Source organism: Miniopterus schreibersii (assembly GCF_964146895.1).
Source record: "Miniopterus schreibersii genome assembly, chromosome: 8".
NCBI lineage: Eukaryota > Metazoa > Chordata > Mammalia > Chiroptera > Miniopteridae > Miniopterus > Miniopterus schreibersii.
Window position 1 is genome coordinate 26,462,039 of NC_138109.1, and position 23,155 is coordinate 26,485,193.

General features: G+C 47.7%; 1 protein-coding gene across 1 annotated transcript; it reads left to right on the plus strand.

Moving 5' to 3' along the window:
• Positions 1 to 5,703: 5,703 nt before the first annotated feature.
• Positions 5,704 to 22,193, plus strand: KDM4A (lysine demethylase 4A; the record flags this gene model as incomplete). The annotated part of the gene is made up of 12 exons (XM_081144363.1): positions 5,704 to 5,751; positions 6,573 to 6,693; positions 10,352 to 10,533; positions 12,004 to 12,208; positions 12,657 to 12,733; positions 13,414 to 13,469; positions 15,149 to 15,257; positions 15,587 to 15,772; positions 17,874 to 18,044; positions 20,013 to 20,132; positions 20,399 to 20,491; positions 20,622 to 22,193. The coding sequence occupies 12 exons, from the start codon at positions 5,704 to 5,706 to the stop codon at positions 20,760 to 20,762; spliced, it is 1,509 nt and encodes a 502-aa protein (XP_081000489.1). The 3' UTR covers positions 20,763 to 22,193.
• Positions 22,194 to 23,155: the final 962 nt, after the last annotated feature.

Sequence of the window (23,155 nt, forward strand, 5' to 3'; positions counted from 1 at the left end):
AGGCAGACCCTAGCTAAGTGAAGCTCACTAATATCCCAGGGCTGGGAGAAAAGCCAGGGATCCCTCCAGGGGAAATACGCCAAGGAAGGAGGCTGCTCTCCAACATGCCTCGCTCAACCCCTGCTGATAAACCGGTCAGTGCCTTCCTGGCTCCTTTTCATTCCTGTATGGAGTTCTTAGCGGTTGTGTGGTGATACCCTTCTCCACTGCACACCAACCATCCCTCCCCCACCCCCCTTGATGTGTTGGCATCTTTGAACTTCTTCAGTTTCTCTAAAAATATCTTAGCTGCCTGCCTCTTCGGTTTACTCTGTCGTCATTTATGGCATGCCTACTCTGGGCTAGTTCTGTTCCTTCAAGGAGCTCACAGTCTAGACTAGTTGACAGATGGGAGTAAATAATTCTAGTATTTAGAGATCCATGTTGTGGCACAAGCAGAAGAGTTAGCAGCTCAGTCGGGTTGGGGTGCAGTGTTCAGGGAGACTGCAGAGAAGGAAGAATTTTAGCTAGGCTGAGGTTGGCAGGAGCATGCCAGGTGGGCAGAATGAAATTGGAAAGGGAATCTGCGAAAGGAGAGTATTCTGCATGGTGATGGTAGCTCATGCCAAGGTCAGAGCACATGGAGGGGTCTACATTGGTTCCATTTGTCTCGGGCATATGGGACTGGAGAGGCCTAGGAAGTGTTGGAGGGTGAGTCAGGACCCAGATCAGGGTGGTTCAGCTTTGTGAAGCAATTTAGAGTTGTGGTGTGGGGAGCAGTGGGAGATTCCCCACCATGTGTTTTTGGAGACTGAAGATTTCCATGATACATTTTTTAAGTGCACAAAGATGTGTACACAGGAATGTGGTGAACCCACAAATTCTCATCACCTAGATCTGACAGTTGTCCGTATCTCGCTACATTTGCATCATCGTTTCTTATTTACTGAAGTATCCTAAAGCAAATCTGAAATAATTGTGTCATTTTTTTCCCCCTACTTTAGTGTGTATCTAAAAAATATGGATATTTTCTTAATTATTATGCCATTATTACTCCTACCAACATTACAAAACTTCTTTAGCATCATCTAATACCCACTCTAATTAAAATTTCCCAATTGTCTAAAAATTATTTTTATGGTAGTTTTGTTTGAGTTAAGGTTTAATCTAGTCTCACACTTTACATTTGTTTATTGTATCTTAATTATACCTTATTCCAGGGCAGCATTCCCTTTTCCCCACCATTGACTTAATCAAGAGACCATGTCAGTTCTTTAGATTGTGCAATGAAGAGTTTTTTAAGCTCCTTACTGATGTTTTGGAAGATCATTTTGGGAGCAGTATAAAGGTTTTTTGAGTGGAGGAAGAAGGCAAAATTAGAAACAGCAGAGGTTCTCTTGATGGAATTATGGATTATTTTCACTTCCTGCATTTATAAATTGTTTGAATATTTTTTGTGATTAACATGTTACTTCTACTTCAGGAAAGGAGGAAAAAAGATCTGCAATAAGGAAACCCATTTGAAACCCATTCCTTAGCCTGGAAGCAGAGTTTTGCGGACCTGAGCTGGGTGGAGGCAGCGGTGGGGGAGTAGGAGGCTGACTCGAGTTGCTCAGAAGGGAAGAGCATAGGATTGGGGGGCTCGCCGTGGACCAAGTAAGAGGCAGTACAGGGGTTGACTTGGGATTCTGGCTGGAGTTACTGGATGGATGGTGTGCATCAGTGGAAGGTAGAGAGTATAAGAAAAGTGAAAGGGGTATATGGTCGGGTGTGGCTCAGGAGGTGAGTTCCTCCCGGGGTGCGTGGAGCGGGCCCTGCCCGTGAGGTAGGCCGTGGAGATGTGTCTGCACAGATCTGAAGCTCAGGAAGGGTCCTCTGGGAGTCACCAGGTGGATGTTGTGGGCAAGAAAGAGCTCGTGCGAAGCATGAGGACAGTTTTCACTGGGTGGAGGTAGAGGGCGCAGGAAGGAGGCGAAGCCAGCGGTTTTGAAGTAGGAGGACGAGCTAGGAGTGTGCCCACAGCTGGGGAAGGAGGAGGATTGGCAGCAGTGGGAGCTGTGGCCGAGTTTGCCTCCAGCAACGGGGAGAGCCGAGCAGGGCGGGAGTCTTGAGGTAATGGGGGCCAGGGGAGAGACTGGATCCCGCAGGTCTAAGCGGGAGGGCGAGTGGGCTCTCCAGCACAAGTGGAGACAGGAAGGGATGGCTGAGGTTGGGTCCATTTGTTTTTAATAGTGATAAAATACTATATACATGACATAAAACCTGTCATTTCAGCCATTTTTTAGTATGCAGTTCAGTGGCCTTAACTGCATTCACATTGTCTTGCAGCTATCACCAGGCTGCAGGTGGGAGATAGGGAAGTGTCTCCATGGGTCTCCTGGAAAAGTCAGATACCTGTTTTTGCTCACTGGAGTGCAGCCCTTTGCAAAAGTCACCACTCTCAGAAACCTTTCATTGCTTCCCATCTACTTCTCTTCCTTTCTCTGTTGAGTCCCTTTAGCACTTGGTTTCTTTTTTATGACACTCTGCTTTGGTCTCAGTACAGTTACCCTAGGTTGGTGAGGAAGATCACTAGGAGCCCAGGCCCTGTGCCACACTCAGCCTCACTTCTTGAGGCACTAGCATGGTCCCCAGGGCTTGGCCCGTGAGCTTTCTGTAAGAGAGGAAGGAATGGAAATTTAGTTTTAGTGAGAAGCTGACATTCGGATTAATTGACAAGGTGGAATGGGGGACTGACAGTCAAGCTGGGGGCAGAGGCTGAACCACTTTGCCTGTCCCTCGAGAAGTCTAACAGCACTATCTGTATTTGGAAACAGCTGGATTTCTAAGAGCACCCTGTGTGCCTCACCCCCTCCCCACTTTAACAACCCCCCAAGGTGTAATTTGGGGCTCTTGCTAGTCAGTTTATGTGCCACTGTCTTATGTCAAGGGCCCTGGTAAAGGCTCCTTGGTTGGCTGACTGTTGAAGCACCAAAGCCATAGAGGTTTCATTCAAGTGCACACTGGGCCACAGTAATGTGTTGGCTGCAAAAGTTCTTGTTTAAGTACCTTGGAAGACAAGGAGAGAATAACTGATTCTCCTCTGTAAGGAACATTGACTTTGACTCTGGGTGCCCAATGTTAGAAGGAGACGCAGAGGCATGGGGGTGGAGGGCTTGAGCTCCAGCTCTCATTTGGGCAGGGGCCTGGGAGATGCTACATGCTCTCCCCTCCATCCTCACAAAGGGCCCTGTGGGGCAGCACTCCACACCCCCATTTTATTAGTGGGTTGCTACTCGCCTGAGTACACACAGCTCGTTGGTTGAATGGGGTTTCTGCTATATGCTGAGGGAATTTAGAATTTGGAGAACGTTGTAGGGAGAGGCCACACTGTGAGGAATGGTGCGGATGCCCTGTAGCAGGAGGAGCATTTAGCAGAAGATGAGAATATGGGAAGGTCTTCAAATTTAAATAGACCTGACTACCTTAGTCAAGGGCATGACAGTAGTGGAAGGGCACAGACTTTAACTTGGACACCAGGCCTCCCTCTGCTGGGTCATAAGCTCCTCGAGGTTGGAGATGACATCTCACCTGTCTCTGCATTGCCACAACACCAAGCGTGTATGCTGGGCACGGGTGCTGGGTGTATAGGAGGCCCTCTGACTAAACATGTGAAGAAAGGCGCCTTCCTCTTCCCAGAGCTGCACTCTGGGGCTCTTGATCTTGACCCCTCTACTTCCTCCAGTACTTGGACCTATAAAGTGATCTGTCTCCCTTCCTACCCATATTTATTTTCTCTTGCTGCTTTAACAAGTTAACCACAAACTTAAAGTCTTAAAACAACACAAATTTATTATCTTCTAGTTGTTCAGTTCAGAAGTCTGAAATGGGCCTCACTGTGCTAAAGTCAAGGTGTCCATAGGACTGCAGCCCTTCCTGTAGGCTCTAAGCTGACAGTGGTGTCCTTGCCTTTTCCGGCTTCTGCAGGCCACCCACTTTCCCTGGCCTGTGGCCCTCTTCCATCTTCAGAGGCAGCAACATCCCAGCCAAGTCTTTCTCATATCACATCACAGACACTGACTTCATTGTTAAGCAAGGTTTGATTCTGTTGGGCCCACCCGGATAATCCAGGATTATCTCACTTTCCGGGCCCTCTAATTAGCAACTTTAACAATCCTTTTGTCATGCTAACATATTCACAGGGATTAGGACTGGCCATTTTGGGGGGACCATTCTATTTACCACCTATCCTAATATCTCTCCTTTCACAAGCTTCTTTCCTCTTAGCAAACCATACATAGCCCCTATCCTAAAGTGTAGTTGGAGGAAATTTCCTTCTCAAGCTATAATCTCATTCCTTCCCTTGCTCTTTTTGAAAATAGCTTCTATGATGTATTTCCTCCTTAGCTCCTTACCTCTGCCTGCTGGAATTTATCTCAAAAAAAATGCTGACCCCTCCCCCCTTGCCCAGTCCATTGGCCACTTTCTGCTCAGCAGTTCTGTATTCTTTGTCCCCTCTGATTGTCCCTTCTGGCAGCCCTCCCCTCCTTGCTTGCTTTTCTTCTTCTCACCTATCTGCTTCCAATTCTCCTCCTTCTCTCCCTTCTTCCTCCTGTCCTGGAGGGCGTGGGCTCCAGTCAACTTATCTTCCATAGATAACCTTAGTCACTCCCATGATTTTAGTTCTGAACCTGATGCTGAGGATTCCCAGGTCCATAGCTCTTACTCTGACCTCTTGTCTAAACCTCCGGAATCCTTGTTTAAATTTCTTATTAAGCCTCTGGGCCAAATGAAGGACCCACAAATATGGGCCTTGTGAACCACGTGCAGCATGTTTCACCTTATTACTACTCCCGCTTTCCCATGGTGACTCAGGCCAGAAATCCCCACCACTTCTGGTTCCTTTATCTTCCTTCTTTTACTTCCCAGTCTCTGCCACTTCCCAGGCTTAGGCCTGCTGTCTAGGTGGTGTTCAGAGTGGGGAATGCAAGGTTATTAGGATGCAGGAATAAAATAATGGAACTTAAAAAATGCTTTTATAAGTCTGTTTTTGTTTTAAAATGTGTATAAGTATCTTAGTATCTGTAATTCATTAGTAAGTATATGTAGGTTGGGGTGCGTGTCCTGAAATTTTTTATTTTTATGATAGCGCTATCAAATTTGGTGAGTATGGGTTTTCCAGTTTGTTTTAGCCAAAGAACCCTTTGTTTAAGTGAAATCTTCATCATTTAAAAAAATGTAAATCTAAAGTGGGGCTGTTCTGGTTGGAATGGAGGCAGGGCCTAGGGCCCTGCCCATTGACTCTGATGGAGGCTCTTGAGGGCCTTTTTGATGTACATTTGGAGACACTGGCACTAATCTGTGTGGTTCAGAACTGATTAGAAGTCTGTGATCTCCTGAGTCTCATGGACATCAGTAGTAAGAGGTCCCTAATGTCCTCACTCTTCCAGTATGTTCCTGCTCATTGAGTCAGCGTCACTCCAGTATGCAGAGATCACATCTTATTAGATCATTTCTCCACACCTTTCTCCTTTCCTGGGCAGGCCTTTGCACTCAGTTGTCTCAGTAAATATTTGTCTAATGGACACTGAAACTTATTGGTTAAATTTATGTTTGGAAGAGTAGGCTCTGTTATATTTGGATGTGGCCTGCTGAGAGTTTGTTTTTTCCTGACATTCCAAGTGTGGTTCTTAAGTTCTGGGGTTCTGTGACATTGCACCAGGCACCTACAGGCCCAGGTACTGCATGGTGGCACTGCAGTGCTGCCCCATCTCGCTCCACTCGAAGACATTGGTATTTGTCACAGTTGCAAAGTAGCCCTCTTGCAGGCCTCATTTCCTTGCTTAATAGGTTTTGCTGAACCCCATGTCTCCTAATGTCAATATAACAAAGTTTTATAAATATGTGGGTTAGAAAGAAACTTTTCTGTGGTATTACTGACTCAATCCTATACATCTTAAACCTTATTACAATTACTTTGAGATTAATGTAAATGCAGCGTTACATCAACCTTTCCCTTTGCAGCTAGGCCAGAATTTTAGATGTGCTCTCTGTCCTGGCTGATGTTCTCCCCTGCAGAAGAGGAATGAATGGTGTCAGCTAGAGCTGAGGTCTCGACAGTGCATAAGGAGAAGTTGGCCTATTTTACCTTTAGTGAATCAGCTACTTCTCACCCTTTTAAATGTCCACTAGCCTTTCAAACCTAGATGACCCAGCTGCCTGTCACTTTGTAACAGGTGCTGCTGGCTTTCCAGTCCAAGGAGAGGGGACCTGGGTTTCTCAGGGGCTCTCAGATGCAGTTTTATGACAGTGAGCACAGGGGTGGGGGCAAGGCTCCTTTAGAACCGGAGTAGGTTTATTTGTGATACATTTTCCCCCCGCTTACTAGGCACAGTGTTGCTCTAAAATGTTGACATAATCCTAGTTCAGACTAGCTTGCGTCAAGATACTGTCATTTTGTTTTTCTAAAACAAATGTTTTCTGTGTTTGGTTTTCTATTTTTTGTGTGTTTCTCTGTTCCGGCTCTTTTTCTTGGTTTTCATCGTAAGACTAACTTTTGCTGTGTCCTCAGGTGGAGGCAAGCTCATTTTGATTTCTTCTTGTGGTTTGCACAGGTTGCGGATGAATACATGTTTTCCCTGGAGGAGAATAAGAAGTCCAAGGGTCGGCGTCAGCCCTTGAGCAAGCTCCCCCGCCACCACCCACTTGTGTTGCAGGATTGCATCAGTGATGATGGTAAGCGTTGTCTTCTCTCTTTACCAGTAGGGAGGCAGCTCACCGCATTAGGACTTGGCCTGACAGGTCACCGGGAGGCCAAGCTGAGGGCTGAGGGTGGGCCTGTGACTGGGCTCTTCCTCCAGATAGTCCATAAAGACAGCAGGATTTCATTTGATACCTTATATTAAGCCTTTGAAGCGTGTTAAGCAGAAAGAGTGACATGGTCAAATTTACATGAGAAAGATTGCTCCAAGTGATTGTATCTTGACAATGGCTCTGAGAGGAGCAGATAGGCTTTTGTCGTGGTCTCCATGAGATTTGAGGGTCTGAATGGGATGATGGAGGTGTGGGGGTGGGGGGAGGGGATGTAGCAAAGATGCTGGGGAGATAAAGTCAGATGGATTTGGCAGTTGGATGTGGACCTGTGAGGGTGGAAGGGAAGGAGAGGCATGAGTTGAGTGCCTCCCTGGTTTCTGGCTGTGGCTGGGTTTTAGAAACCTCTGTTCAGTGTCTGCAGGATGTAGACTTGGGGTTGTATGGTCCTTGATACATTTCTTAGAGTAACTGAGGCAAATCAGGGAGAGGTGCAGAGGGCAGTAAGCAGAGGCTGGGGTTAAGAGGACAGGGGAGGGAGGAAGAGGAACCTGTGAGGGAGACAGAAGGGGAGTAGAACCCGGATGTATATCACTAGAGCTCAGGGAGTGATTGTCATCAGCGCAGTGTGGTCTCCTGTGCTGCCTGGAGCCCAGAGATCCAGTAAAATCAGTGCTGATGAGCCTCTATCAGTGAACAGGTTCCCTGTCATTCTTGACTGATGCCAGGCCCTCTCCTACTCTGTCCTGTCCTTCCTGGTGCCATCAGCTGGGTGGGAAGGTCCGGAGCCTCACCAGCCTTCTCCTCAGACCCCACATGACCTTTCTTGACTGCTTTCCTTGGTAGAAGGGTCATGATAAGTTGGGTGGGGAAAGTGTCTTGAGATCCTATAGTCAGAAATAGGCTAGACCTTGAGCTGGAGTCTCAGGAAGTCCTCTGGTCTTCCTCTCACCCCGATGGGGGCTTCAGGTTCTCTGGGTAGCAACAGCCTAGCTTCATAATTAACCCCGCAGTGTTCTAAAGCAATGTAGGTTGTAGAAAAGCAGAAAAGTTATAAAGAGGACAACAAAATTACCCTGTAACGGTGATCACTGTGAACATTTTGCTGACTTTTCTGGTCAGATATTATGCCCATGTATGTGTTTTTATAATAATGTAATTGAGATCATAATATACAGCCCTCCAACTTTTTATGATTAAAATTTTCAAATGTGGAAAAGTTGAAAGATAAAAGCACTGTGCTCGCCTCCTGTATTCAACAGCTGTTACCATTTTGCCTTAATTGCTCACTCCATTTGCATTGTTTGTATGCATACTACATACATATTTGCCATATCATTGGCAAGTAAGTTGTAGTCATCAAGCCACTTCACTTAAATACAGAGAGGGATCTCCTAAGTATTATTTCCTATATAAACACTACTGTTATCACACCTGGGAAAATAAGCAGTAATTTCATAATACCCTCCAGTCCTCAGTCCATCTTCATTTTTCCCTGCTTATCCCAAAAATGTGTCTTATAGTTTTTCCCCTTTAAACCAGCACAAACCAAACTAAGGTCACACGTTTGGAAGTTCTTTTTTTTAGCTTCTTTTAGCATAGTGTGCCCTTCCCCACTTAAAATATTTTCAATTGAGGCAGAACATATTTAGTGAAATGCATACATGTTAACTGTACAGCTCAGTGAAGTTTATATATGTAAATGTAAACTTTTGTATATGTAAATGTAAACTTTTATATATGTAAATGTAAACTTTTGACTCCTGCAATTTTCACATAACAGTTCACATCTCCCTCATTGTTCAGTATTCACAAATGGAATGATTTTTGGCCACTTAATGGTTTTGTAAACAAAACAAATGTCAGTGCGTTAATTTTTCTCTTGTGATTGTGAAGCTGTCTGTTTCTGTTTTTTTGGTCCTATCCTGGTCACTCTTATTTTGGCCAGGATGCGGAAAACATCTGCTTTAGGTTGGCGCCATGGTTACTGGCTGGGCTCGAGGATAGGGCTCATAGGGGTTGATTTTAATTGTCTGCATTGGCCTCACTATGCTATGGTATGTACCTTCCCTTCCCTGAGGTCACACTCATGGTAGCTGCCAGATCCCTTTAAATTAAACATGACTATAAAGGTGGACTAGATAACTATTCATCTGCACTGAGCCTTGAGCTGGAACTGCCAGAAGGGAACAAGTAGATGGACACCTGGTGCAAGCATATATATACCAGAGTGTTCTTGGGCTGCTCTGCATGGATCTCCAGGGCCTCTTGGAAAGCATTTCTGCTTGGAAGAACTGAGAAGATCCTTGGAACGGTTGTAGCTGGGGATTGCTGGTGCCCACACATGGAGAGGTGTAGTGGTCTGATAAGGTGCCTCATGTGGGGCTGGCACAGAACCGGGCTCCTGTCTGGTGCTCCATTCTGGGGCCTTTCTTTGAACACTTGCCACAGAGGGACATCCCAATTACAGTTTCTCATCCTTCCCTCATTTGGGGGAACACCTGGAGAAACACTCTGGGCATCAGTTTATTTTGGTATTTGTTGCTGCTGCTGCCCATCTTTGACCTCGTTTACCATAAGGATAGAGTTATGGAGCTTCCCTTCTTGACCTGTTTCTACTGGGAGCTAGTGGGCTGTGCCCATCTTCTCGCTGATTTGGGGCAGCTGGAAAGTGTGCACCTAGTTTTGTGAGCAGTTTTTTGTTTTCCATTCAGCAGTATGTCCCTTTCTTTTGGGAGATGTGCCCAGAAGGGATTTCCTTTTGCAGGCAGTGCTGAGGCCCGATGAAGTATGTGCTCTCCTGTCTAGGGTAATGAAGAGATACAGACTTATCTAGACCAGGGGTCTTTGAAGGACCAGAGAGTAAATATTTCAGACTTTGTGGGCCTTATGTCTCTATCACATATTCCCCCCTTCCCCCCCCAACCCTTTGAAAATGCAAAGACAGTTCTTAGCTCCCTTAGTGGGCTGGATCTGGTCCATGTGCCAGCCCCTGGTCTAGACTCGGGCATTACATCCTGCGTAATGCCCGAACAAGGCTTTATCTTAGACATGCTCTGCCTGCCTTTGAGGCAGAGCCAGGACGGTTGGCGAGCCCTGTCCAGAACAAGCAGAGATCCCACTGACCTTTCCAGAGGGAGCCGGGAAGTTCTGACGAGAGGCAATGATGCAGAAATTTTTAAGCCTTGCCATTTCCCTTGTTTCCCTTCAGTGCAACTAAATGAGGAAACTTGAAAGGTAAGGACTCAACATGCTGACATATTGGAGGCAGCAAGTAACTTGGTTTCTAGGCGGTGTTCCACTCTGCTGCCCTTGGGAAGAGGGGTTGAGTGCTGGCAGCTGTTAGGGGCCAGGAGAGCAGAGACCATGAATCGTCTGACCAGAGTAAGGGCTACAGGCAGGACTCCCCGCAAATCATCCAAGTATTGACAGAGTTTATTGAAAATTACTTCTGCCCTTTGCCTTTATCACCCATAGGATCTTGGGTTTAGTCTAAATCTGGGACCAAGAGTCCTGGCTGAGCTCACCCACTCTCCAGGCAGAACCATGGCTGTACTGACTCACACTCTGATTTCTTCTCTAGAGACATCTGAACAGCTGGCCCCTGAGGAGGAGGCTGAGGAGACGGAGGCCTGGGCCAAGCCCCTGAGCCAACTATGGCAGAACCGACCCCCGAACTTTGAGGCTGAAAAGGAATTCAATGAGACCATGGCCCAGCAGGCCCCTCACTGCTCTGTCTGTATGATCTTTCAGACTTACAATCAGGTGAGCCCACCCCATCCGCTCTGATGGCCAGAACCAGCAGTCAGAGGGAAGCCAGGTTTAAATGTGGGTACATAGCTTGTCGCTGGTCGTCTTGGGAAAGGCACGCTTTTCTGGTATTTTCTGCCCCATCTTCCTGGTCAGGCTTCTGAGGCAGAAAGCCCAGCAATGTGAGTTTTCACTGGAGAATGCTTTGGAGAAGAGCTGATGACGGGGCTTGGGGGGGGGTCCCTGTGCCTCGTACTGTTTGCAGAGGAATCTGTGCTTTTGTTACCATTCTAGTCAGTGACATTCCTTCCAGTGGTTTGTAGTCCTGGCCGGTCAGCCTAGAGGATGGAGTGTGTCTTTACCACAGTCTGAATTTCAGATGAGGAGCCACATCCCCAGTGCTCTCTTCCTCCCTGTCCCACTGCCTCAGTAGTCAGAGGGAACTTGGGACGGGTAGGAGCAAAGGCCTTCTGGGAGAGAGGGGCTGGGAAGGTGCCAAGGCTGAGCTTAGCTGTACTCCCGGAGCATTTGATGGCTTCACCATTGTGTGTCTTTTAGGCCAGGAAGGCACCCACCTCAGCATGTGCCAGGTGAACAGCTCAGTCTCAGCTGGGACCTGCCCAGGGTGGCATGTAAATAACCAGTCTTTCGATGGTGGTTAAAAGTGGCATGGCTGCCAGTGAGCCTGGCAGGGCTGAGGTTCATGCCTGCCAAAGAATGGAACCTCAGACAACACATTTTGGATTGAACGCACTACTTTGCATTGACAAAGAAGCCAAATGGAAGAACTACGTGTGCCCTTGCCTCTGAAACAAAGCGGAAAGACCTGGCTGTACTGTCAGCAGACTTACCAAGTGCGGCTCAGAGTTTCATGAGTGGCGTAGGCTTAGGGTTGACATGTTTCTGGGTGCCATCCTTGCAGTGGGCGTGATGGTGCCATCCAGCGGCAGAGCCAGCAGATGTTTGTGGTCAGGATGTTTGCCACAAGGAAGTACATAAACACAGTGTTCTTCCTGAAAGGTCCCCAGGCGGGAATGGCAGGTTGGGCTGCAGCTCAGGTGACCTGCGGACATGTACCACGGGGAAATCAGTGCTCGCCCATAGGGAGCAGCTGCTGTGGGTGAGCTCCCTGGGTGGGTTCCACAGTGCAGTGCAGCACATAGGGTAGCCCACAGTAGCAGCCTTGCTAACATCTCAGTGCACTTTATCACCACTTGGTTTGAAGAGATTGAAATCCCAGTTGCCTCTTATCGCGCTCCCTTTTCTTGGTTGCCCCCAGGGGCCACTGTTTGATGCTGCTGTGAGAAATTGAATTTGAGTCATTAGAGGTAACTTCAATTAGCAGCTAGGGGATAATGGCTGTGCACTGGGGAGCCACAGCCATAGTCATATCGGTAAGAGAGCCAGCTTCCTGCTGACGGAGCAGGCAGAGGGCCTAGAACACAGGCATGTTCACTGAGGTGTGCACTCGCACTCTGTCTTCAGGTTGAGTTTGGAGGCCTTAGTCAGAACTGTGGAAATACTCCAGATTTAGCCCCACAGAAGCAGAGGACCAAGCCATTGATTCCGGAAATGTGCTTCACTTCCACTGGCTGCAGCACAGACATCAACCTTTCCACCCCTTACCTCGAGGACGATGGCACCAGCATTCTCGTTTCCTGCAAGAAGTGCAGTGTCCGGGTCCACGCCAGTGAGTGCCTTACCTTTCCCCGTGTCCTGTCTTGGGGGCATGGGCCTTTTCATTGGAAGTCCTTGCCCCCATTGGCCTCTCCCCCAGCCTCCCCTGACCTCCCCAGTCCCCCAGTGTAAAGATTGCTTATGTGTTCTTGGGGAGTTTGTTGTGATTGAGTCTGAGTTTCCTGTCTCTCTGGGGTCCATGCCTTCACAGCCACCTCTCTGCTGTCCTCTTGGTTCAGATACGAGGAGGAGCTTATCCTCACTATGCACTAGATGTTTGAACCAGTGAATCTACAGTTTCTGACTTTTTGAGGCTGAACCCTGGGTGCCCTGACTAGAATTTAGGGGTTTCTGGAAGATTTGGTTGTAGCTTTGGGACATACTACATGGAAAAGAGTTGCAAATCTTCATTCTGACTCTGGCCTCTGGGTTTCATTTGATCATCTCGGTATCCCCGTTAGGTTGCTATGGGGTCCCCCCTGCAAAGGCTTCTGAAGACTGGATGTGTTCTCGTTGTTCTGCCAATGCCCTGGAGGAGGTGAGTGCGTCCACACTGTCACTCTCTTCCCTGTGAGACTTAGAGTTCGCTGAGGGCCAGACTGTTTCCTATGGACTTATATCCCCAGAAGTCTGCATGGGGCCTGGTACACAGCAGTGTCAGAATAAATCACCGTGACAGTGAGAGTGGTTGCCGCCCACCCGTGGTGGGGCCTATGTGGAATCTGGAAGCTGTGTTTGCTCTGTGGTATCAGGACCAAGTACAGGTCCTCCTGCGGATGAGCCCTAACCCCCTTTAAAGAACTTAGCCACTGGGTTGGAATGCCAGAATGGGGCTCAGATGGCTCATTTTGTAGCTTTCTCTTCATCACCCCCACCCACAAACCTGGCAGTACCCACATAGGAGGGGGTCAGAGCCCTGTAGTGCCTCTGGTTTGAGCAGAGTGTCATTCGTTACTTTGCTTATAGCTGTTGTTATTAACAGTAACAGCGAAGAGGATTATGTTAAGTCAAGCGAATATTTGGTGCAGTTTAGCCCAGAGTGGCCTCCCGTCTTCCTCCAGGGGAGTCCTGGTTACAAGGGCTGTGTGGGCAAAGCCCACATGGCATTTGGCTGCTTTCTTATGTGGAGGCTACAGCTGCCCAGAGGAAGTCTAGAGGAGAGCATGTTGGATGTTAGTGACTTGGTGGTAACACCTTCCTCCCCTCCCTTCTTGGCAGGACTGCTGTTTATGCTCATTACGAGGAGGAGCCCTGCAGAGAGCAAATGACGACAGGTGAGTCTCCTGAGCAGCGTCTTGGAATGTACAGTTCGGAGGCAGCCGGCGGAGGCACTCAGGGCAGTGGCTGCACATCAGAATGACTGATGAGGTTTGAGGAAGCCCATTGTTTGGAGCGGAGTAGCATCTCCAAGACTAATTTTAAAATGGGATGCCAGGGGGAGCCAAGAAGTCCTGGTCCTTTCCAAGTCCACCTTTCCCTCTGAGGCAGAGCTGTAAGTAACTTCCTCCTTTTGCAGGAGCTGAGATGGACTCTTGAGGGTGTAAGGATGCTGTCTGTCAAGATGGAGCAAGGGCTTTGTGGGCTGGAAGTGAGGGCAGTTACTTTGTTACGGCTGGGTGGGTGCAGAGGTGCCCACAGCCATGGGTGGCTAGTGAGTGCTTTTCCGAAGGCAGGCTCTCCCTGGTTCAGAGCCGCTGTTCAGAATGAGGGCATGTGTCCTTGAGAAGAGTGGGCCATTGAGGAGAGCTTGGCCAAGCCAACTTGCTGTTGAATCAGACCTACAGAAGTATCTGACCTTAGCCCAGAGCGGGGCTTCTCAACAGCAGACAGCTCATTTTCACTGAGCTGAGTCTTTGTGCTTGGTGTTGGCTTACTTGTTCTGCGGTAGAAACGTACGGTGAATGAGGTTTTTGCCTGGGAAGAGCTGGCTCCCAAGGTTGTGGTACACACAGCTTGGTAGGCAACCAGTGGTCAGTATCCTGTTTCCAGCTGGAATCCTGTGGGAACTTGGACCAACATTGTGTCAGGCCTCCTGCCTCATGGGAACCCCCTTCATGCTGTTCCAGATAGACGACTCCTCTGCTTCCTGCTCCCACTCCTTTAAAGGCACTTGCTGACATTACTTGAGGTCATGGTGTTCCTCACAATTGCAGCATAGCACTGTTAAAGTCCTTCTGTACTTGGAGTGGAAATGGCTCTTGTTCTGCCCTATAGGGCCACGCCAAAAAAAAAAAAATCTGTCCCCACTCTCGTATAATAGTCCTGTAAATACTGCAGACAGCTTCAGTGTAGCCCCAACACCATCTGTTGTAGGCTTCTACCTGGCTTGCTTGTAAGTGCTGTCCCTGTTGTAGTTCTTATCTTGGGCCGTGACAGTTTCCTGTAATGCCCAGAACTTATTTAATACTTTAAGAATGTCCATTAAACCTACCTGTCAGAGTAAGTGGGTGCTTGGGCCAGACCTTAAAGAGTGAGTCTGCTGTGGATGAAGGGAGTAGAAGGGAGAGGTTGTTTCAGCTCAGGGGAGGGTTTTAGCAAAGGCCTGCAGGGGAAGGCTGTTAGGCAGATGGGGGCACAGTTGGAGATATTTTGAGGAAGCACCCAGGTATTAAAGTAAAGGACGTGTAGGTAGAGCTCTCTAATTTATTCTCACTTCCCTAAATCCGCCACACTCAATTAGCTCTGCTCTTTTTGCAACAGATTGTGAGCGAGTTAGTGTTGTAAGAAGTGCAGCCCTCTGCTAACCCAGGGCAGTGTGGTGGGGACCTGTTTCCACACACTCATTTTCCAGACTCTCTGGTTCTTACCTCACTGGGTCCCAGGAACTTGCTGGTGGAGGTCAGCAGTCATGATGGGTTAGGGTGGAAGCACCATCTGCGGGCCCACAGGAGATGAGAAGGCCACAGGGCGTTGGAGCCACAGGTGACTAAGGTAGCCTTTACCTTTTTGGCAGGTGGGTCCATGTCTCATGTGCTGTGGCAATTCTGGAAGCGAGGTTTGTCAGCATTGCAGAAAGAAGTCCAGTGGATGTGAGCAAAATTCCCCTGCCACGCTTCAAGCTGGTAAGGAAGACGAGATGGGCCTGCAGACTACATTGTTACCTTGTTTACAAGTCTCATAGCCCTTCTGAGGGCAGCCTCTGCTCCACCAGTGTCCAGCTTTTACCCCTTGGTTTTGACCAGGGTTTGTGATACTCACCCCATGGTTGAAAGTGCTTGCTGAGGACACCTGTAATCAGACACGAGATTCTGAGAGGGGGTGTGTACCCTCCTGTTCGGGAAGGAAGTTGACTCCTGCTGGCCTGGCTCTGCTTTGGGGCGGGGAGGGGAGGATGATAGAGGTGACTGTACTGTCAGTTCCTGGAATCATTGGCTTACTTCCTGTGCTGTAGAAATGTGTCTTCTGTAAGAAGCGAAGGAAAAGAACTGCCGGCTGCTGTGTGCAGTGTTCTCACGGCCGTTGCCCAACTGCTTTCCACGTGAGCTGCGCCCAGGCTGCAGGAGTGATGATGCAGCCAGATGACTGGCCTTTTGTCGTCTTCATTACCTGCTTTCGGCACAGGATTCCTAATTTGGAGGTGAGGGAGGGTGCCATTTTAGACTCCTCCTGACAGTTTCCAGGATCATTTTCTCTGCAGGTTGTTCGTTCATTGTCTCAGCAAGTATTTCCTCAAGCATTATGCTTTATGGAGAGTGCTAATGAGTAAGGGATTTAGACATGGCCCTGTCCATCTCTACTCCCTGCCTGGCACTTCCTAATCCAGTGGCACCAAACTGCTTGTGGCTGATTCCTTTTGATTACCTGTTTGTTTGCCTCTCCTCCAAGGTAAACTCAAGGGTCCATATTTTATTAATCTGAGTGTCCCTGTTACTTAGCACAGTGTCAGGGACATGGCAGAAACTCTGTAAATGTTGTGAACAGACAGGGAAAGCTCCCAGCAGTTAACCATTAACCACCATACAGTGGAGACTTTGAACTTCTCTAAATGTTGAAGCTCAGAGAAAGTATATGTAATTTTAGCTGGAGGAGTTATGGAAGGGTTTCAGTAGAAGGTAGCATTTGAAGGGGGTCTTAAACAAGAGTAGGAATTGTGAGCCGGAGGGCATTCAAGGCTTCAGAAACAGAACAGACAAGTCTCAGAAGAATGAACATGTAAGACTGGTTCTGGCATCTTTGTGGGGATGGTATTGCAGGGCAAGCAGCTCCGGAGGGTGGAGGCCAGGACTGCTGTACTGCCAGTAGATTGGGAGAACTGCTCCAATATTATGATTTTAGCTACACTTCTTTTATTTGTCACTCTGGTGGAGTCAAGGATTGAAGGAATAAGAATTGGAGGCAGGGAGACGAGTTAGCCTACAAGAGATGGGAAGTCCGAAATGGGAACATAGAGGCAGAGCTTTGGTGTCACATCTAACCCTTTTCCCTCTGCTATTTGGGATTATGGAAGAGGACTTGTTGGCTGACTGGATTCTCCTCTTTCATAGAAGTATTTTACTGAGCACTATACATGGTCAGGGTGGGTGAGGGGCTTAGGAAGGTGAAAAAATAGTGGATGTAAGAATGAAACTCTGGAAGAGTAATGGCCTGAGATAGTGTTGGGCCCTGGCTCTGGTTGAGAAACAGAAGTTTTGTTGTGGAACAGGATAGTGATTTTGTGATTATCAATTGCACTTCACATCCTTAAATGGGTGGCCATAAGTTGCTGATGCTGTGAGGAAACGGCTGATGCTGTTGAGTATTCATTAATTCATTCTTTACTTATTCATCTACCACATGTCAGGAAACAAGTAAATATATAGTATATTAGATGGGGAAAATTGCAATAGGTAAAAATAAGGCAGGATAAGGGAAGTGGAAAAGGAGATCGTGAGGAACGGTGTCAATAAGTTGACATTTGGATGTGAGGGAGCAGCATGCATATAATGGGACTAGCATTTCAGATAGGGGGAGATGCAGTGCAAAAAACCCCAAGGTGGGAACACCTTTGGCACATGTGCTCAGAGAACAACAAGGAGGCCAGCATGGCTGGAGTGCAGAGCTTGGGCAGTGTGGGGAGGAGTGGTTGGACACGAGGCCACAGATGCTCTGTGATCCCATCTGTATCAAAGGCAAGTTCAGAATGAGAAGAAGGGTGATGTGAGGGTCCCAGAGATGGCAAGGCCCTTGTAATGGAGAGCCCTTTGTCCTATGCACCTGAGGGCATCCAGGGAAACTCAGTCTTTGTGTGCTAGCCGTGAGGGTAGAGCTAGTGCTAAGATCTGTGTGGAGCATTTTCTGGGGGCCCTAGACCTCAGATCACCTGTCGAATGTCTACTTTGATGTGTGTCTAAGTTGTGTGCGTTAGTAGGTGCTATTTGGTCAGTTCCTGGCAACAGGTAGGGAAGTTACAAGAGTGTTCAGGGAGTTTGGGGCAAGACAGTATGGTATGAGGACAGTTGTGGCCTGGGAACTAGGGAGGAGCAACATTTATGTAAGAAAATATACTAGTTTCTTCCAGTGTCCTGGCTGGGGTGTGTGTAATTGGAAAGACCTGTTTCAACTCCCATCTCTTACTCCTTTTTACTATTCCATTCCTTTGCTGTCTTTCCCTGGTAAAGAGGAACCAGTTGCTTTTTGGGCCCCATTTGCCAAACCTGTCAAGTCAACGTGGGAGTAACCCAAGCCTCTGTTTTTTCCAGCGTGCCAAGGGCGCCTTGCAGAGCATCACTGCAGGCCAGAAGGTCATTAGCAAGCACAAGAACGGGCGCTTCTACCAGTGTGAGGTGGTCAGGCTTACCACTGAGACCTTCTATGAAGTCAACTTTGATGATGGCTCCTTCAGCGACAATCTCTATCCTGAGGACATAGTGGTAACTTCTGAAAGGAGCTTCTTGTGCAGTTTGGGACTGGGGTATTCCTAGGTCTGGATGGCAGACTGGTTGTGGGCCTTCCTTTTCTAGTCAGGCCCGTGGTTTCATCAGTTGGTCCCAGAACAACAAGAAGCCTGGTCTTTCTGTACAAATGAAATTGTGTGCTGCTCGGGTACTGTGCCTCCTCTAGAAGCTTTTAGGAATCAGCGTTTCTGCATTTCTTTGAAACATACTTGTGTTTCAGTCTAAACTACCCTTGAAGGCATTCTACTGCAGTGAGAAGGCCCAGGCTTTGGGATCAGGCCCATGTGCATGTACCAGCTCCATTGCTTAGTAGCTGTGTGAATTTGGAATTGTCCAGCTAGCTCTCTTTTTCTATCATGCCCTATTAGTACATAGATGGCATTGGCTTTTGGTTCTTTACACCAGAAGGCTTTGGGGCTTAGCAGAAACTGCTTTGAGACACCCCTAACCTGCTTATCTCATCAACACTTGAGACACAAAGCCCTGCCTGGACCCAATCCTAGGTTTCCTGGCTCAGTACTCAAGACTTAGTTCAGGTTTCCCCCACCCCTACCCTGCCTTTTCATGTGTTAAACTAAGCATCAAGGTAGTGGGATCGAGCCACTTCTTTTAACAAAATCAGTTATTTTCCCCATTTATGCCACATTAACAATGTAGTTGCTAAAAGCACATTCATTAGTTATAAGGTAGTAAGAATGATAGTAACAGTATTTGTGGCAATAAAATAGCTATGATTTATTACGCTCTCCAGTGTGCCAGGCAGTATGCTAAGTGCTTTATGTCAGGTGTTTCTGTCACCTCTCATACCAACTCTGAGAAGTAGGTGGTGTCATCTATAACTTACAGAACAGTGATTTCAGGACTCTCCTCTAAATGTTAGTGAGGGCCCCAAAGAACTTGTATTTTTTGTGGGTTTTGTCCATCAACAGTTACTCTGTTAGAAATTAAAACTGAAATTGATTTGAAATATTCCACTTTTAATAAAAAAAAATAGCTTCCTTTTATTTTTTAAAAAAGTTTATTGTTGAAGGTAAAAACAACCTTTTAAAACGAAAAATATTAGCAGGGAGAATGCCATTTTTCTGTAATTTTGCAGGTATCTTTAATGTCCCATCTTCAGTCTGTTGCAATGTATTGTTTTGGTTAAACTATATGAAGAAACTTCTGTGTCATAGACACATGTATTTGGGAAGTGGAAGAGTGTTTTAATATCCTTTCAGATAATTGTGGTTATTTCTCTTTAATATTACACCAAAACTCAATGAGTGCTCGTTTCTTAAAAGGTAGGTACAGTGTGGGGTGTGAAAGCAGGTCAGTGAACTCTGCATACTGTTACATTCAAATCTATTGGGCGGTCTGCACTGAGAATGGGTCTTTCGCCTATCTATGCATGGTTTTACAACAATATCCATATTGGAGCATTGGGCTCTGCAGACCTTTCCAGTGTTAAATTTTCTTACACACTATCAAAATCCCATTCATTTGTATGACACATCTCAGAAAAATCTTTAAGTTTTGGGAAGCCTCAAGCTCATATTGTTGATATAACTTTCCTTAATTTCTAATTTGTGCTTGAAAGCTTAGATTTTTATCATTGGCAATACTAGATACTGTCAGTTGTTTTCCTTGACATGACCGGCTCACTTCATTCATTTTTGAGACAGTGTCGGCCAGTACTCAAGTCTGAATAACCATCGTTTGTTGCTCAGTCATTTTTTTCAAGTAAAGCTTATATTCCATGGAAAAAGCAGCTGCTTCAACTCACAACTCAGTTACACAGGATTTTCCATCATGCTGCACGTAGCAAGTGTCTCGAATGTTTCCATACAAGCAGGAATTCGTCCTGGTCACTCTGTCCTGGTCCATTCTTCTCACAGTAGATGGCGGTTACCACTGTGTTCAGGTGGACCTTCCTTTCACTCCTCTCTCTTATTGTTCCCTCAGAGTCAGGACTGTCTCCAGTTGGGTCCTCCTGCTGAAGGGGAAGTGGTTCAAGTGCGATGGACAGATGGCCAAGTCTATGGAGCCAAGTTCGTGGCCTCGCACCCCATCCAGATGTACCAGGTAGCCACAGGTTTTTGCCAGGAGGTTGGGAGGGTACTTGATTAATTCAGTGTTTCCTCTTGGGCCAGAGGTGTGTCTTTGCTCTTTGGAGAGCTAAGGGAGTTAGTAACAACCCTTTCAGAGCAAGGGACAGCCCTGTGTCCAGTCTGCCAGATGTGGCTTCAGTCCTTCAGTGTTCTGAATTCTTCCTATGTCAACAGGAAATTGCCACTGTGCAGGGTGGCCCAGGGAGAAAAGCTAGTCAAAGGCCTCTGTTTCCTCGGTAGGTGGAGTTTGAGGATGGCTCACAGCTTGTGGTTAAGAGAGATGATGTGTACACCCTGGATGAAGAGCTTCCCAAGAGAGTCAAGTCTAGACTGGTGAGTGTGTTCTGTGTGCTCTTGGTTCCTGTCTGGGAGGAAGGGAACAAGGCAAGGATGTGTCCCTTTGGTTTTTTTCTCCTGGTGGTTGGCCACAAAGTGCTCATTTGGTTTGTCTATTCTTCTATAGTCAGTAGCCTCAGACATGCGCTTCAACGAGATTTTTACAGAGAAGGAGGTTAAACAGGAAAAGAAACGGCAGCGAGTTATCAACTCAAGATACCGGGAAGACTACATTGAGCCTGCACTGTACCGGGCCATCATGGAGTAGGTGCTTCCAGGAGCCAGGAGATTCCCAGCCACCAAGGCACGAGCACTCTGGAGGTTCCACAGCACAGCAGACCTTTTGAACTCTGAAGTCTCTAAAATGAAGTTGTAAAATGCAAAGGAATGAAATAACCGACCCATTATCCTCTCACCCAACCCTCATTGCATTCTCCCCTAGTGAAAGGACAAGCCGTTCTTGGACTCGTGGCAGCAGCCGCTGAGCTCCCAGCTGAGGAGCTGAGCACTGGAATGCTGTGGCTGCATGGTCTCGAATGGGGTCGACTATGCTAGCTGGACTGGTTGCCCTGTTCCTGGCCTAGGACTTAGCTTCCTAAAGATCACCTGCACCAACTAGGAAGAGGTGCTGGTGCTTGCCCCCTCCCCGTCCCCTTTTTGTATTTATATGTGTGTGTGGGTGGGTGTGGGTGTGTGCGTTTGGTCTGGACCAGCTTTTGCCAGCCCCTGGCCTTTACTTCCTTCCTTGCCTGTCCAGGGCAAACAAAATGTGAAGTTCTGCCCTCAGCTGAGCTGAATAAGGGCCCCTGGGGTTGGCTGGAGATGGGTGTGGCATCTGTCCCTTGAACTGCCTCAAGGGAGGGTTGGCAAAGCTGCAGTGTTGAGATTCTAAGGAGTTAACACCACCTCTTTGCCCTCTCTTAAGAAGATAGAGGTAACATGGGTGTGTGCACATCTCTCTAGGCACGAGCCCCTGTGGCACGGTATTAGAGGGTGTGAGTGGGGAATACTGTGCAGGGGTATCTTAATGATGGAAGCAGGCAGAGCCTGGTGGGCGATTCTGTCAACAGAAAATTGCAATCATGCAGGGGCTGGGAGGATTAAGATGAACTGGGGCCACGTAGCCAGGGGCAGGTTTGCCCCTGCTCTGGGATGGGAGGGAGTAGATTTGGGAGGGGGTGGGGCGGGACTGGAGGGCAACACTGAAGGGGTGTTAAACAGGTTTTTGCTCCTCATGAATTTGTTTGCCTGAGCCCAGGCTTGGAGGGCTTCACACCTGTACCCTGTGTATACAAGAATCAGATTTATAATACTTCCCTGTTTTTTGTTACTTACGAACGCTATAAACCAAATTATTTTGAAAACTGGTGCATCACCTTGTCCTTAGCAATAAAATGTCTCGAGCAGAGGATTGGTTGTGTCTGCCCCAAGGAGCCTGAGTGGCCCAGGGTCAGGCTGGGGGTGTATCTATAGTCATAGGCTCTGGAGCAGGGCCATGTATTTTAAGACTCAGTCTAGAAAGATCTAGGAAGTTGTCCTAAAGAGATGGGTTCCTTGTCAAGTTCTGGTACTGTAGTTCTGTATTAGGCTAAGCACAGTGGAAAGGGGGTGCAGAGGCACCTCTGTCCATGAGCACCTGTTGCTTCCCCTGCTTTAGAGATTGGAAGGAAGGGGTAATAAAGGAAAGACCAGACCACCACTCAGCCTATAGAACTGAATTTGATCTCTCACTTCTGACTCTCTTCATTAAGCTGGTCAGGTTCATTCCAATGTGTTCCATACAGATTGTGGAACCAGCTTGAAAGGAAGGGAGTACATTTTAGGTCAAGCAAGGGACTTGACCCCCAGAAGTATCCCAGTGGAATCCTGATGCTGCTCTGAGCTGTCTGTAGTTGGTGAGAAGCTTCCCTGGAGGAAGACCTAGTCCCTGTGCCTGGTGGGCTCCTAAGGTCCACGTGGACAGCTATAGAGCAGCAGCAGGCCAGGGAGGAGCCAGTGAATAGGTGCAGGACTTGGGCACAGCAGAGCTGCTCTAGTAGGTCCCTGGATGGTCAGGCACTGTTTTATGGCCCTGTCCAGGTGCAACAGCGGCTTGTGTCTGCCCAGCAGCTCCAAATGCTTTTGTCCTGAAGCTTGGGAGGTGCCTGCCTCCTGGTGTCTCATTCTCACAGGCAGAGCAGTAGGTTTCAAAAACTATTTTATGCCAGCTCCCTCCTGGGGCCAAGGAGGAGGTTGGCTTTTTTGTGCAGCACCCAGTGATTCCCAGGGGATCACTGGGTAAGACTGGGCAGAGGCAAGTCTTAATGGATTGGTGAGCCTTGGGAGCCCATACCTTTGGAGAAATGGAACACTTCCCCACACTTGGCAGGGTCCCACTACCTCCACTGACCCCCCTTTGGAGGACCTGCATAGCTAAGATTCTTGATCTGATCCCAGCAGAGTTCACTATTTGTCTAGAAACTTTGTGCTTTTTATGTTGGTCAGGCTAATAACCGTGGGGAGACCAAAATTTAAAGAGGTCATATTTTACTTAGATTGCACATAACAGGCAGTTCTCTCCCTCACTGCCTGCCAGTTTAGTCAGCACCAGGCCTCAGAGGACCCACTCCAGGGAAGAGTGTGCTCTCCTGTCTTAGGCTCCTCCTGGGCCTTTTTTCCAGG